The 15,923-nt window shown below is 39.7% G+C and overlaps 1 protein-coding gene across 1 annotated transcript in view; it reads right to left on the bottom strand.

Moving 5' to 3' along the window:
- The window catches only part of PLA2G4A (phospholipase A2 group IVA), a 65,871-nt gene extending 55,163 nt beyond the window's left edge, over positions 1–10,708 (bottom strand). Inside the window, exons 1-2 of the mRNA XM_010202962.2 lie at positions 10,583–10,708; positions 3,620–3,701 (exon numbers count right to left, since the gene is read on the bottom strand). Coding sequence (XP_010201264.2) covers positions 3,620–3,701; positions 10,583–10,615 — 115 coding nt within the window. The 5' untranslated portion in view covers positions 10,616–10,708. The remainder of the gene's footprint in view (positions 1–3,619; positions 3,702–10,582) is intronic.
- Positions 10,709–15,923: the final 5,215 nt, after the last annotated feature.

Here is a 15,923-nt window from a genome sequence, read left to right as displayed (position 1 = left end):
GACGTAGAAGAGTCAGAAGTGAAGTTGAGCCTGGTGAGAAGGGAGGTGTAGGGGGAAAGAGTTTTTAGCTTTATTTCTAACTATCCTATAATCAGTTACAATAAATTCCTTTCCTCAAATTGAGTCTGTTACTGTGACTGTAACAGGTAAATGGTCTCCCTGTCATCATCTTAATGCATGAGAACTTTTCATCATGTTTTCTCCCCTCATCCTATTGATGGAGACGGAGTGATAGAGCAGCTTGCTGAGCAACTGGCAGCCAGTCAAGGTCAACCCACCACACATCTGCTGCAGTTGCTCACCTTACAAATCTTTCAGTCTGTAAAAAGACTTTCCCAGAATAGTTGAGCAAAGCTATTAGAACAGCAGGCACTAAAACAGAATTTAAATCTTTTGTAAAGATAGAGACACATCAACTGGATGTTGATAGGGCAGTATATAGAGTGTGAGAGTTATCTTGAAAGGGACACCATAAAATTAAAACCAGTGAAATCAATAAAGGGACTACTCCTATATGAGGGCAACAGTAAATGAGCAGATACCCGAAACAAGAACATACTTGAATGAACTCCTGGAAAACAGTCTGCTCCCAAAACGTTTTTCCCCCCTCCTCTTCCCGAACATTCTTGGTCACACATTCTTACAGTAATTCTCATTTATCATCCACATACACATTCACAGAATGACAAACTGGTGAAAGTGAACTGATTTCCTTCATGTATGAGAAGCATTTGCGTGGACACAATTTCTCATTTCAATGGTTGCCATTTTTATTTATTTTGAGTTGCTTGAGGAAGAAACAGAAGCAGCTACTGTAGCTTTGCTACTGAATTACTGGTATGATACAGATTCAGATTTGATTGCTTGTCTTTGTCAGATCATTCTACAAAGATTTTAAAGCTTACAGAGACAATGGGAAATTTAAGCCAAATAAAATAAAAGCAGAGAGCTGGAGGCTATCTCAGCTCCAGATTTCTCTGTTGTTCCAGTCCCCCACATCAGTTGAGATACTAAAAATCTGTCTAGAATCAGCAGTGCTGTGTTCACTCAAGGAAACACACTGCCTGTGGAAGTTGCAGCACAGTGGGCATCCATTAATTTTAAGGATGACAGGGCCATTTATGCTCTCTATTAATGAAGAGCTCAAGAAATCTTGAAAAACTTACTTAAACTACTGCATATCTCCACAGCCTAGGCTTGAGGAGACATGGTTATCCAGGTATGGATAACTATGACAGAGAAGTCAGGCCCTCCATGCCCACAGAGCTGAGGCACCTTGCACACTAGATCTCATCTTAAACTCTCGAGTGGAGGTAGACCTCAAATCCTTAAGATGAAAAAATATCACTCACACAAATTACAAGTACTTACACGTATTTTAATAAATTCAGATTTACTCAGATCTTTTACAGGTATTCCAGAAAGTCTTAGAAAGACTGATACAGAAAAGAAAAACATTTTACAAGATCTTTCATGTTCCCCAGGGCCTCCAACATCCTATAATGTAAAAGTACCTCTCTTGCCCACAGAGTTGTCACTGTCTACACAAACTGCAGCAAGAAAACCAGGATAATTTAGAAGAAACCTACCAGAAGAGTCAACAGCTTGGTAGTGTCTGTCATGGGCCAGTAACACTCAGGTATCCACCCTAACCAAGGCATCTAACATTATCTATCACTGCCACCTTCCCCAGTAGCAAATCCTATCCTTGAGATCAGAAACCCAATGTCAAAGTTCAGAAATTTCTTCAAGTTACAGTTTTGGCAAATCAAATTAGAAAAAAAAAAGTATATCAAATATAAAGACTCTCCACTGCTCACAGCTCCATGCATCTTTAAGTAATTAACCTGATTACTGATTTGATCAAATAGTTTCCAGGCTTCAACACAGCAAGCTTTATGCATATATGGGAAATAAAAACATTTTTCATTTTCCCAAAATAAAAACAGAAGCAATGATCTGATCTGGTTTTCTCGCTTCCAGAGATTTGCCAGGACTCCAGTAATAAGCCCTGGGAACCTGGAAGCTCACTTGGATTGCAGGTGCCCCAGGCTACAGAGCATTGGTAGCTGCCTCAGACAGGAAACCAAGCAGGTTTCAATGGCCCTCAAGCGTAATTCTGTCAAATTCTATCAAAATAAAAAGTTCTTCCCAAGTAGCTTTTTGGTGTTGATGATTTGTAAGATAAAGGTTTTGTCTCGAAAAACATCCAATTATATTGACAGATAATATTTGGATTTTGTACTACAGGAACATACTTGTCCTGAGCAGGGGGGAAAGAAATGAATAATGTCATGGCCTTCTTTCTTCACCTTTTCCATACTCCCTTTACTATCATATCATGAGGTCTCTATTTCAACTCCCTTCCTTCCCTTCTCACATTTCCCACACTGTCATATGCCAGAAACCTCTGTGTCTGAGAATCTGTGTCTTTACATTTAATCCATTTTCTTATATACACAAACCTGTGGGCTCCTTGTTCCCTCTTTATAGCACTTTTCCTAAGGTATTCCTATATAAAGACCCTCTCAGAGGCCGCCAGGATAACACCATTCCATCTTCTCTGTGTGCTCCTTTCCTTCACCTCCCAATAGATGCCAAATACATTCCCAATTGTCTCTTCTCCCCTTCTGACAGGTGTCACCTTGTCTCCTCCTGTTTGGGGCTCTCAAATGTTTCCCTTCCAACTGTTTCTTGCACTTACCCCCCAAGTTTAATGTCAAGAGTAGACACTAATTATGAAAAAAAAAAAAAAACCAAAAATTAACCCATGAAGTTGTGTGTCAGAGCAGTTGCTGTAGTTTGACCTGAAAGCAGTTCACGTGCTGGAAGAGAAACAATTCTACATCAAACGAGTCTAATGAGAGAGCAGGAGGAGCAAGGCTCCACACTCATCCTTCTAGCTCCAGCCTGCAACTCTTGGGCTATGCAATGCTCTGCATGAAACACCAGGGAAAGGGAGAGATAGCCCAATGGCAAAACAGTCATAATCAAGGAAGAAGGCATATCCTTTTTACAGCTTCATCCAATATATTGTTCTCTCTCCCTTCCCCCCTTAAGAGCAGATACGAGTTTTCACAAGTCATTCTTCCTAGTGGTTTCCTGTTCATCTACTAAGCCCAGAGGCTCAGAAGCCTAACAGAGAGGGAGGGGAAAAAGTGATAGTGTCTTATTTAGCTTCTCAGCATTAGCTCTGCTCACACCATTTGGATTTTTTTTCCTTTCTTTTTTTCTTCTTACTGCATTGACTCAGCAGAGCTCTGGGGTTCTTTCATTTAAGTGTTCCCACCACCAAACCACAGCCTTTTGAAGATAAAATTGCCAGTTTCACTATGCTCAGAACAGCACTTCCGACTGAGACAAAACACTAAGTGTAGGTGTTGCCTGCTTGTAGGCAAATTGTTTACAACTCAGCTTTTTTGGATCAATGGAAAGAAGGAAGGCAAATCTGCTTTCTGAGTTAGAGTGAGCAAGCAATGAAATGCTACACTGCCCTAGTAAAACAAAAAGCCCTCCAACCCACTAACAATCATTTAATGAATGACAAACTTGATGTGTCACCTCCCCTTGCCTACAGCAACAGTCTCCTAGAAGAAAGAGACAAAATAGAAATACTCACGCATATCGCCAAACGCTCCTTTAGTGACATTAGTAGCTTTCCTTACTGTCACAGTGAATATGTGTGAATACTGGTGTTCCACCTGGAAGTCAGAGAATTAGAGGTGATTAAGCTTCAGAACCAAACCCCAGCTATCAAAATAGGTTTCATTTTGTCCAAAAACTGAGAGAGAAAAGTCACCCAGTCAAAATGTAAGTGAAACTCATACTGGATAGAACATCTTAAAGCTGAACTGCACTTTGTAGCTTTACTGAAAGGTCAGACCTCATACTAGAGTTGCTTGATTTTCCTGCAGCCACACCTACTAATTTCAATGAATTATCACTCCTCCTCTCCACAGAACCTGCTTTAAGGCATTTAGTCAGTCAGGGACAACCTGCTATGGTAAGAAAAAAAAATAAAAAGGGGGCTATTTTACAGTGTGCTTCTCTTTGTAACTACCTTCCCTCAATAAAAAGAATGGGTGTAGTTATCTCAGATATACACATATATTGTAGATGTAAGGGATATAGTTAGTAATACAGGGAACACATCTTTTTAGCACACATCAATATTCAAAGTGCAAGGGTCCTTAAGATAACAGAGGGAAGGTGAAGAGCAAGCTCTTAAAATATTCACAAAAAAATTTCATGCAGCTTCTGGAGCTTCCCATTTCCTGCAAAGCCCAAGCACACAGCATGGGCTGCCTTTCTAGGAGCATATGTGTCCTGAATGAGCTAGGGAAATAGAAACAGGCATGAAATTAAAAGTCAAAAGTAAAAACCTTAACAAAGAGGGATCAGTAACACACATCTATTATTAATTTCTCTACATAGCCATAAGTTTGACCAAGCTACTAAATAGTTTTATCAGAATCATCTCTGCATATTGCAAGGCAGACAACACTGGCCTTTACAGGGACACAGTACAGAGCTTGTAGGTAAGGTTTAAGTTATGTATTGAGGCCAGGATCAGGTCTCACATAATTGACTCTCAGTATTTACATCTGTACTGCTATCTCAAAGCCAGTCTTAAGACACTCAAGCTGTCTGACTGCTCACAGTGCCTAGACATTGACTCACAGACTGGTACAACCTGGAGAGCACCAGCTCCTGTGATAGAAACTTGGACAGACATTAGAAGGATACCCCCCCACATCTGAGTTCTGCCTTTACAAAGGGCACCAAGTCTAAGCTGCCTAGCTCTTACAGCTCAAGCCATGGTACCAAAAGCAAACCTCCTATGGGACCTCCGGTTTCCATTTCCAAAACTGGAACAGTTGTATTTTCTATCTCTTCTTAACCATCCATTAACTTTCTGACATACATTAAAATAAACACTACATAGAAGTTATTGGTACTAAAATAACTAACCAAATACTCAAGGCCTTACAACATATACCAATTACACGGAAAAAGTGGGGAAGTACCAGAATCAGGAAATTCACTGAAATGTATTTAAAATTATAGGCAATATCCTTGATTTAGGACCAGATGCACTTATTCAGGCTGTACCTGGTGTTTCCTTGCTGTGTTTTCATCCAGATACTTCTTTTTACTGTGGTTTTTGTTTGTTTGGGTTTTTATTTTTAAATAAATATAAAGGAACAGGCAAGATAAGCCAACCAAACCCTTCAAACAATATGCGAGTTAATTTTCAATAGTGGCACATGCCTCCATTTAAGCTACTACTGCTTCAACTGTCAGATTTTATAAGGGCCTTCAGGTGCTTCTCATAGCTATTTCAGAACTGGTTGCTTCAGCCAAGTTTCATTATTTCATATCTATCCAGAGACTAGAACTAAACTGGATCCCCTCCAACACAAATAAACAGATTATGTACCATTTTCTCAAGAGAAAGTCAAAACCAACGTTCCAAAGACAGCAAAAGTGGATTAAGCAACAGTAGAGCCAGAATGCATAAATAAAACCAGCTGAAAATCGTATCAACACAGACTCCTCCTCAAGCTTGCAGTGTAGAGGTCTGCAAAGGCACGGCCAAATCACCACAGTAAAATACCTAGGAGAAAATGTCCACAGTGATACTGAGGATATGACTTCACTGCAGCCAATAGCTGACCCAGACGCTGAATTGTTGCATCTTTATTATGGCCATAATCACCCACACATTGTGATGACTGCTAGAGGCTTATTTCACAGTAGCCTGCCCAGTAGTAAATTCCAGCTCTGTAATTTTTCCCCTGTAAACTGCAGGAGTTGTCTAGTTCAAAGAACAAGTAAGCAAGCAAGGGGAAAACCATCGCACTGTAAACTATTACTGTACAAGTGGTATACTGAAATCATCACCACACATCAAGTGGTTCACCAACCACAGTAAAAAAGGGAATCTAGACTCTTAACTGGTTCTCTCAACCAGGCCTGTTAACTCACCTCAAAAGTATCAAACCAAACAGAAAGGGTCTAGACATGGGAATTCAAAGTTAAGAAGAAACTCCTATTCAACAGCCTGCCTTATGCTGACATGAAGACCTAACAATGATTTTGTGACATCCATCACCTTTAACATTGTAGTTTCCAAGAGTGGATGGATGGATGGATGGACAGATGGGTGGATGAATGGGAAGGAGGATAGGACTTCTCCCTGAACAAACTTCTGCTTCTGACACATGGCAAAAAAGGAGTCTAAAGTTACCCATCGCAGCAGGGTAAATGGGGATTTTAGTAGGTATCTGGGAACAGCTGGTTCTACTGTGAACAGAGGTACATAAAAAGTTACCCCAGTGCTGTTATTTATCCCACTTCTAAAATTTTTACAAGTTATGAAAACAACTCTCACTGTCCCGTTTTCAGTTTGCTTCTTGAAAGTACTCAAAGCTGTTTTATCAGTATGTGCCACCTTCATAAGCATGTCAGATCACTGAAGTTTTGGTTTCACAACGCAGCACTGGCCTCCCAGTTTGCTCACACAGTCTGATGTAGTTCCTTTGTTATATACAACCTTATAATTAAAGAGAAATAGCCTAAAGTACAAACACACCACCCTTCTTAGCTCTTAGGAAAGAGTCTGTCTTCACGAGAGACCATAAAGCAGAGATCACTGAACATTTAGCAACAAAGAGAAAGATGGAGTTATAATTATGAGACATGAGCATCCCGGATTTAGTGTTCAGCTGCTACGTGGAACTCGTATGCAATTCTGGTGCCTTGTAGTCCTAGCTGTAAAATGGCAATACTATAGGTGTTCACTGACAAAATACAATTCTCTCAAATAACTTTCTTGCATCTCCTAGTCCTATGCCTAACTTATATGCCTGAACAAAATGCCTACCATCAAAACAAGGATAAACCACCACTTCCTAGTGTATTCCCATTAGAGCAGTAGAGAGATCATCACCACTTTCTATTACAAGATGATAACTGTTTTGCTAATGCTATCATGAGACCTGTTTTTTATTGATTTAAGCAACAAACCCCATCCATCATTCCTTGGCTGTTCTGCCAAGGAAGTTAAGTCTGCTTGACGATCTGATATCCTCTGAAATGAACACAAGTACACAGAGGTCTGGAAAAAACAGAAAAACATTATCTTCTTTCCCCATGCCTCACCCAAAATAACACACTGAGGCTTATAATTAGAGTTATTAATATTTGACCATAATCACACCATTGGAAGAAATTTGCAACTACTAAAATATATGATCTTCCTCCTAGTAAAAAAAATACCAAATAAGAGGAGACACATAGGAAGCTCAAAAGTCTAGATCTTTTCCTACACTAAAATAAAGTTTTTTCATGCAAATGAAGTACAGTCGGAAATTAAGATAATTTTCCACTTAGGATCCAGTTTAAGAGTATTAAAAGCCCTAAGTGTCCATATTAACAGGTAGCACAACCTTAAGAACCATTTTTTGGTTAGTTTTAGGAAAGACTGAGTTTTAAAGAAGATAGATGCCCCTTGAAAATACCACAAGAAACACACTGACTCTGAATACCTTTATATATCCAGCCTTTGCTAGTTTAGATGACTAAGCTGCATTTTGTACAGTGACTTATGTTCACTTCAAGTCCTGATAAAAATCTGTACATTGCCAACTCTGCAATTACTTCTGAAAAACAGACGACAGTCTATAAATCACTTAGACATTGCAACAGTGAGTGGAGCAATCATCTGCATACCTTAAAAAATCTAAGACAGGTTAGTAATTTCAGAAGCTCACAATTAACTCAAAAACCTAAATCCTACTATCCAAAGTGACCTAACTTGACGTGTGTTTCATTTCACTTCCTCTTTCTCCACAAATTTCGAGAAGGAGGGGTAAAAAAAAAAAAAAAAAAAAAAAACAAACGAAAAAGGAGGTTTCAATATGTCATCCCTGAATACAGGTTTTCCAAGTTATGGAAGCTCCTGGACAGTATTCACTCTCTACTGGTTCAATACATGAGGTTTTCTGAGCATCCTGCACAGCCATGGTTCAATATCTCCTTCCTCACATCACAGCTCTTCATTTCTTCTACCTCCTCCTCCTCCTCCCTCCTTTGTTCTGCCCCCACCTTTGACTATCTTTTTCTCCTCACAGTAAAATTTCCATAATTATCTCATTCCATCTATTTTAAATATCACTGTGTCTGTATGTACATAAACACCATTACCTTTCCATTAGAGGATTGGTAGAATAGAACAAGATGCTAAGATCTCCTGTAACACAATCGGGTTTTCCCTAGGAACTTTCCGCATTTGCTGAGAAAACAAGGGATTTGCATGCATTGAATGTAATATTTTTCACATCCCAGAATGCTGAGTCACAAAATGTAACTCAATCAGAAGACAGATTTGCACACAAAATACTAATCAGGAAGCTCTGCTATAGATAGATTGCATAATAAGTATGTACTACTTTTACTTCCTTAACATTAAGGACACTTAAGCTGATGACTGGCCTGGACAAATGAAAATGTATGCTTGTTTTCTTAAGTAACAGATTTTCATGAAGTCCCCCCTCTTCTTTCACAGAGTATTACAATTAAGACAATCATTTGTGCATACACACATAAACACACAAATTTAATCTTGATTTTTCCTGTTGTTGTAATACTTATCTCCCATGTAAATGTAACTGAAGACGTATTATGTATCTTTAATCTCTGGATCTAAAAGTATTTTTGGTACAGCCAGTTCTGTCTGTACCTGCAGCAACTTTGTGAATGTTTTATTTTGTTCCTTTCATAAAATGAGGGGAAAAAAAAAAAAAAAAAAGAGAGAGAAAAATCGAGACCAGAAAACACAGAAGGGCTTTTGGGAAATGCACAATTCTTTTGAGTCTTTGAATGCCAAATGTCATTAAAATTTCAAGATTTTTGCATTAATGAGAGTCTGTTGCCCTAGACTGTTCTAAGTTTCAGTAAAATTTTCCATGCATTTTCAAGTTTTGAATTAAGAAACCTCAATGATTTCCATTCACTTTTCAAGCAATTATAGGATCAACTCATGCAATAACAGTGTTCCTTCCTGCATTAACAACATTCCCACAGCAGCAGTTCAGCATTGCTAGAAGGCTGCAACTACATCTAAGGATCCATTTTGTTTATTATGGTGTAGATCTTGGTATTGAAAAGAGATCTTTTATGTGAATGATACAATGAAAAATAACCAAGTGCCTCAGAGACCTCTCCCTTAAAGCTACAGATCAGATCAAGCCTTTCATCCAGGAGAGGGCACTGATGCAGAAAGGAGTAAGTTAGCATGTTGTTCTAACACTTCAACGTCCACCTGAAACTTGTCTTTACAGCAGTGTTCACAGAATTACTGAGTAAAACGTAAGTTTGACATCTGGCTCCACGCTCATGTAAAGGATGTGACTGTGTGGGGTAGAAACCACACAATTGATAAGAGATCGCTTCAAGGAAGCATACGCTATATTTTTAGCAATCTAAAAGTTCAACATTATGACAACTGTATGGTAACTATCTTTGAGTGCTTATCACTTTTCCTGCAGTGAGATTCTGGGACTGCTAAAAAAAGTGCTTTATATGAACATACTCATCTTGTTTTAAGATTTCAGTTTGAGTAGGAATTGTAACTTCAGTGTTTACTTTGGAAAATCACTCAAGCAAAGATACACATGATTGTTATAGAGGAGAGCCAGCATTCAATAAGATGCAGAGCTACTCCACTGCCATGCAAAGGACAGTTCTGCTCCCATCTCCCTTCTCCTCCTTCCTTTGCCCCTACTTCTCTATTCATACATGTTGTGCTCATAGTTGTACCCTTCCCTTGGGCCAGCTCTGACAGCAGAGTCATTGAAGTAGGTTTTGGCCAACTCAGCAAGGTCAACTGGCTCACTCCAATCCCATGCATTTGACAGCTGGTACAAGGGATGTGTCAGGAATGTTGGGATAAAGCAGGAAGGAGGGAGTAGTGTGTTGAGTGGCACAAATCATTTCAATGATACCTAGAGTTTGTAGGAAATATTTTGAAGATTTTCTTTGAAAAATCACCGATACACACTAGTTTAAGATTTGAATACCAAAACTGTCAACTCATTCCTCTGTCTATACTCATTAGAAGATATCCAGTAACTAGAACTGTGCAAAAAAAACCTGTACTGTAAGAGAGAAAATTAGACACATGATGTTACCTTTGTAGACTACAATTCAGTTTGACAATTAATGGGGGGTGAGAAATTTGGGTGAGTCTACTACAGGCACTTTGAAGTGGCATATCCTTTAGGATGATATCCTAGGACATCATACACACAAGGTTATTAGGCACCCATATTCTATTTTGACTTACACATGAGCAACTACACTCAAAGCCATAATATGCTTTCAGAACGCTAACTTGAATCTTTTACATTTCAATCAAATACATTTCTGAAGAAAGTTTTTTGTAACACATCTAACATTTAAGAAATTAATAACTCTGATGCTGTGTGCTTGATTAGAGTAACTGTTGAGAGGATACACTACATGAGACAATATATATATTACACAAGACTGTATACGTGGAAGATTCAAAGCTACTTACCACAATGTGTTGATAAGGGTCTATGACAGACATTTTTGCCTTTAACTTTTATTGAAGACAACCGTTGAATGTTTATTTCAATTCTAGAGGTTTCCCAGGTTTTCAGAGTTCAGTATGACAGATCCTTCAACTATTAAATAAAAAAAATAAAAAATTCTTATGTTCCTTTTCAACCACATTTTGTAACAGAGCAAATTAGTTCCACTTTAAGTATGTTTGTTTACCAAGAACTTAATTTCATAGAAGTTATGGAGGTACAGATATTTACTTGCCTGAACAAGAGAAATTTCTTGCACTTATTTTCTCAACCTCAGGGTAAAAGCACGAACCAAGTATCTTAAATTCCAGTCATCCAAGTGTTTCTAGTAGGTCTACAGATAAACAAAAGAACAAAGTAGTTATATTTATCCATTACATACATTCAAATGTATTTGCTTCCATGCATTACAATCCTAGTTAAAAAAAAAATAAAATCAATAAATCAGTGTTTAGTTAATAGCCTTTTTGCAACAGTGAAAATTCTTAGTTCCCACACTTTGCCTCTATATTAGGATGTTTGCATAGTCAGAATGGGCCAGAGATGAAGATCCTCTTCGTATCATCCTCTCTGCACCGCCTGCTGGGTGAGGTACAAAGACATGTCCCACACTGACAACAAGAGACACGCGAATCCCTTCCTGGCCTCCCATGCCTCCCCAGTTGCCACTGCATATCAGGTATGAGGCTGTGGAAGTTGAGGGCTTGCAATGCAATATGAAGATGTAGGGCCACTTTAGGAATTGCCAAGGGTGAGTCAGTTACCATCATGCCTTAAGACTGCCTCAATTAAAAAGAAAAGGATATAGTAGCAGGGGATTCCCTTCTGAAGGAAACTGAAGGCCCCGTATGTCCACTGGATCCATCCCACAGAGAGGTCTACTGCCTCCCTGGGGCCTGGATTAGAGATGTTGCCAGGAACCTCCCTTGTCTCGTGTAGCCAACTGACTACTACCCACTGTTGGTAATGCAGGTTGGTCCTTATGAGGTTACAGAGAGAAGTTTAAAAGCTATTTAAAAGGATTTCAGGGCCCTCGGGAGAACGCTACATGTCCCGGGAGCACAAGTAGTGTTCTCTTCCGTACCTCTCATGGCAGGGAGGAATACTGAATGAATAAGGAAAGCACAACTAATTAAAGGGTGGCTCAGAGACTGGTGACATCAACACAGCTTTGGGTTTTCTGACCATGGTGAAATTTTCATGACACTAGGTCTGGTGATAGATGGAGTCTATCTGTCTCAAAATGGGGAGAAGCATCCTTGTGAACAAGTTACTGGTGCTCATAGAAAGGGCTTTAAGCTAGTTTCAAAGAGGGACAGGGTAAAAACAGGCCTGCTAGAGCTGAGCCTAAGGGTGGCAAGCCAGAGTCAGGGGTGAATCCTACAAGATCAGCTTCCTTTTTGAAATGCCTGTACACCAATGCACACAGCATGGGAAATAAACAGGAGAACCTGGAAGTCTGGGTATGGGCAAAGGTTTATGAGTTGGCAAAGACATGGTGGGACAGCTCACATGACTGGAATGTGTTCGTGGATGGCTATGTCCTTTTTAGGAAAGATAGACCAGCCAGGTGAAGTGGTAGAGTTACTCTTTATGTGAGAGAACAATTGGAATGTACCAAATTCTGTCCAGCTGAGGATGAGGGGCAAGTTGAAAGCTTGTGGGTTAGAATTAAGGGGCAGGCTAGCATCAGGATTTTAACTACCCAGACATTTGCTGGAAGGCCTACACAGTCCTGGAGGTTTCTTCAGTGCATCACATCTGGAATATTGTGTCCAGTTCTGAGCCCCTCAGTTCAAGCACAGGGAGCTGCTGGAGAGAGTTCAGTCCAGGGCCACAAAGACAATGGAGTGGAGCATCTCCCTTATGATGAAAAGCTGAGGGAGCTGGGGCTCTTCTTGGAGGAGACTGAGGGGTGATCTCATTAATGTTTACAAATACATAAAGACTGGGTGTCAGGAGGATGGAGCCAGGCAGTTCTCAATGATGTCTAATCATAGGACAAGGGGCAACAGGTACAAGGTGAAACATAAGAGGTTTCAAAGAAACATAAGGAAAAGCTTCTTCCCTGTGAGGGTGAGGGAGCACTGGAACAGGCTGCCCAGATGGGTTGTGGAGTCTCCTTCTCCAGAGACATTCCAAACCCACCTGGATGAGTTTCTGTGTGACCTACTCTAGGTGGTCCTACTCTGGCACGGGAGGTGAGACTAGATGATCTTTCGAGGTCCCTTCACACCCCTACGATTCTATGATTCTGTGATTTTAGAACTGGAAACCTAGTTGGAGAGCATAAGCATGAGTCAGCAACTTGCACTTGACAACTACAACCCTCCACAGTAAGGGACTGTTTAGCGATTTTAAGGCAGCTATTCATACCACCCTTTCCATGAACAGCAGATTCTCAAAGTCACACCTACTTGCGCCTATGAAAATAACAGAAATATGTATTCCACAGCAACAGCACAGCAGTTGATTTGGCATCTGCTCATTTAACTCTAAACAAGCAGCAATAGTGCCCTCTGTAAATCAGGGATAGGAATTCCAACTGAATTCCCTGGCCACTTCAGTTGTCTAGAGATTCCCAAGAGGCTTTGACAATCAAACTGAATCAGCTGTCAGGATTTAAACAGGTTCTTCTTGACCCACTGTTTTCTGAACTCTTTGTAACAATTTGTACTCAAACCAGGAGCCAACAGAGGCCTCAAACTTCAGAACTGTTTCCAGACATCAAAGTAAAATACACTAAGAGAGGTTATTCCTTTTTGTATCTCTAAAACAAAACATGGAAACTGCAGGACAGGATCAGTTTTCAGATTCCGCTGGACTATAGTCAGACCTGAAGCATTAGGAGAAGCTTCAGAGTGAAAAAAAAAAAAGCATAATGTGCAGCTTGGTCTTAAGGACCTTAAGGTCTTGATTCCCAATCTTCAATTTTGAAAGGGTCGAATGAGCCCTAAAGAATGATGACTTACATCCCTCCCAAGCTCCTTGCTGTTGAGCAATTATGTGCAGACATTTCCATAAAAATTTTGTTTCATTATGATCACTGGAATGTGACAATATCCCTTCTTTAATCCTGTCAGCTCTACCAATGGCTTGAAGTCACCCTGGTCTTACTTATTTTTTTTTAAGCTAAGGAAGTCTGAATAAGAAAGACTTTAACATACCTTCAGTTCATAGTTTTCATTCAAGGCAGCTCAAAGCTAAGGCAACAGGAACAAGCTATCTTAATTGTCAAAAGCAAGTAACTATTTAGAGTTAAAGAAGGATCTTTGAAACACAAATCCACTATGATTTCTCCTACTGCAATAACAATTTAAACTACTTATTTTTATTAAAATTCTAATCAGCAAAATTCAGCAGCGGCATAAACAGGAAGACGGGAGAGAAGTAACATCTGTTTATAGACATATCATATAGCTGGTTGGTTACACTCAGGTTTAAGCACGACCTAAGGTAAAATAAAGTAGGACATTAGGGAACCTTTGTAAACAAGCCTTGCCATATCAATTTGAGGAACTGTTGTAAACTTCAAAGGCAATAAAGAGCACAGAACACTAAGGGCTACCCAATCACTGTAATGAAGACAAAATTTTTAAGTCACAGAACAGAAAATACATTGCTTTTCCTAACTGCAGCATCAACTATCAACAAGTCACCACCCTCATTTTGAGAAGATAAATGAAAGCAAGCTGAGGATACCGCTTTATCCGTGGAAATAAGAAAATGTGCTAGGCCTCAGGCAAGAAGCCTCATTCAAGTTATTTGTCTAGCATCCTAGAGGCAAGGTTCCAGTTCTACACGTCACCACTCAACCAGTCACTTAGACATGAGATCATGTTCTTTTTCTGTAACCCCCTGCCTCATTTATTTCAACATCTGCAGGAAACACATTTGTGATCCTGCAAACAACAGTCTCTCTGTCTACATAGCCATAATGAATCCCTGAATGCCATCTGCCCTCCATGTTGAATGAGGCAAGGATCATGCAGACAAACAAATATGCAATTACGTAATTAACAACTGCATCAAACACACATGCTCAAATTGCTAGCTAAAGATACATAGGCAGAGTCTCTGAACAGGGAGAAGAAGGCCAGAGAGCAAGGAGACCCTGATGTGATACGCAAAACCTAATATCTTGGTTTTGCATACAGCTTCAACCAACAGCATGACAGACCCCAGACCCAGCCATGTTGGTATTGGAGCTCTTGGTTTGTTGTCTTAATCACAGTCTTTCAAGATGTGATAAACAGAGGCAGGTACCCAGGTACAGGCATACAGTGATATCTCAGGTATGTAAGGGTACTTGAGGCACCCTGGCAGTTGCAGATGGACAGGTATTCATGCACTAACAGAAGCCAGTAGGACATCTGAAGTTGTAGCAGATGTGTATGTTTAAAGGAACTGAACACATATCTTTTACAGTGAATTTAACTCAAATCAGTTACTTGTCCCTACTATAATTACACAACCTTTGCAAGCTTGCACTACATTATCAGTGGAGTTTGTGTTAAGCACATTAATATATTTCTATACCTAAATTCTTAGGCAGAGGAACCAAAATACAGCACTAGCAGAAACTACCTATCATGCTCACCAAAGCCAAAAATAAAGTCTCAAAGAATGTTTGCTTCAAACATCTGCAGTAAATAGCACTGTGGTCCCAAAGTTATCTCACTTCACACTGTCACTGTACACTGTCCATTCCACAAAACCCCACAGAAAAATCAACTAATTAAGACTGGATCACAAGCACATTCAAAGAACTGAACTCAAGTTGAAGCTGGTGGCAAGACAAATAGTGCTTCTAAGCAGATCTTCAAGGACACTTTAATATTAGTAACATGTTCTGTTTTCTTTGCCTGATACCTAGTGGTATTGGATCATTTGTGAGCTGTGCCATTCCCCAGGCTGACAGCATCCCTTCCTAAGGGACTAGCATAGCACCTCACAGGCAGTGGCTTTGCAACATTACCAGCATCAACTCTGGAAATTCATACAGCATCACTAAAATTCAGCTCAGTCACGTAATAGAGAGGGAGCTCTCTGCTAAGTTCCTAAATCACACTTTAACTCAAAATTGACCTCTGCTTTTGTAAAGCATTTCATCGTTAGGCACAGTTTCAGACATCAAAAGTAACAAGCTATTAGTGGATAGATGGATCACTTTCTAAATCAAGACACTTCTGTGCTCTTCACTCATTTTCACTTGAGACTACAGACCAAAACGGGTAAGGAGTTATTGTCTCCAAAGGCCAATGATAACACAGCAATTCCACAAAAAAGCGTAACACTCACACA

Source organism: Colius striatus, chromosome 10 (genome assembly GCF_028858725.1).
Source record: "Colius striatus isolate bColStr4 chromosome 10, bColStr4.1.hap1, whole genome shotgun sequence".
NCBI lineage: Eukaryota > Metazoa > Chordata > Aves > Coliiformes > Coliidae > Colius > Colius striatus.
The sequence above is the reverse complement of the archived record's forward strand: the minus strand, read 5'-3'. Positions and strand labels throughout refer to the sequence as shown.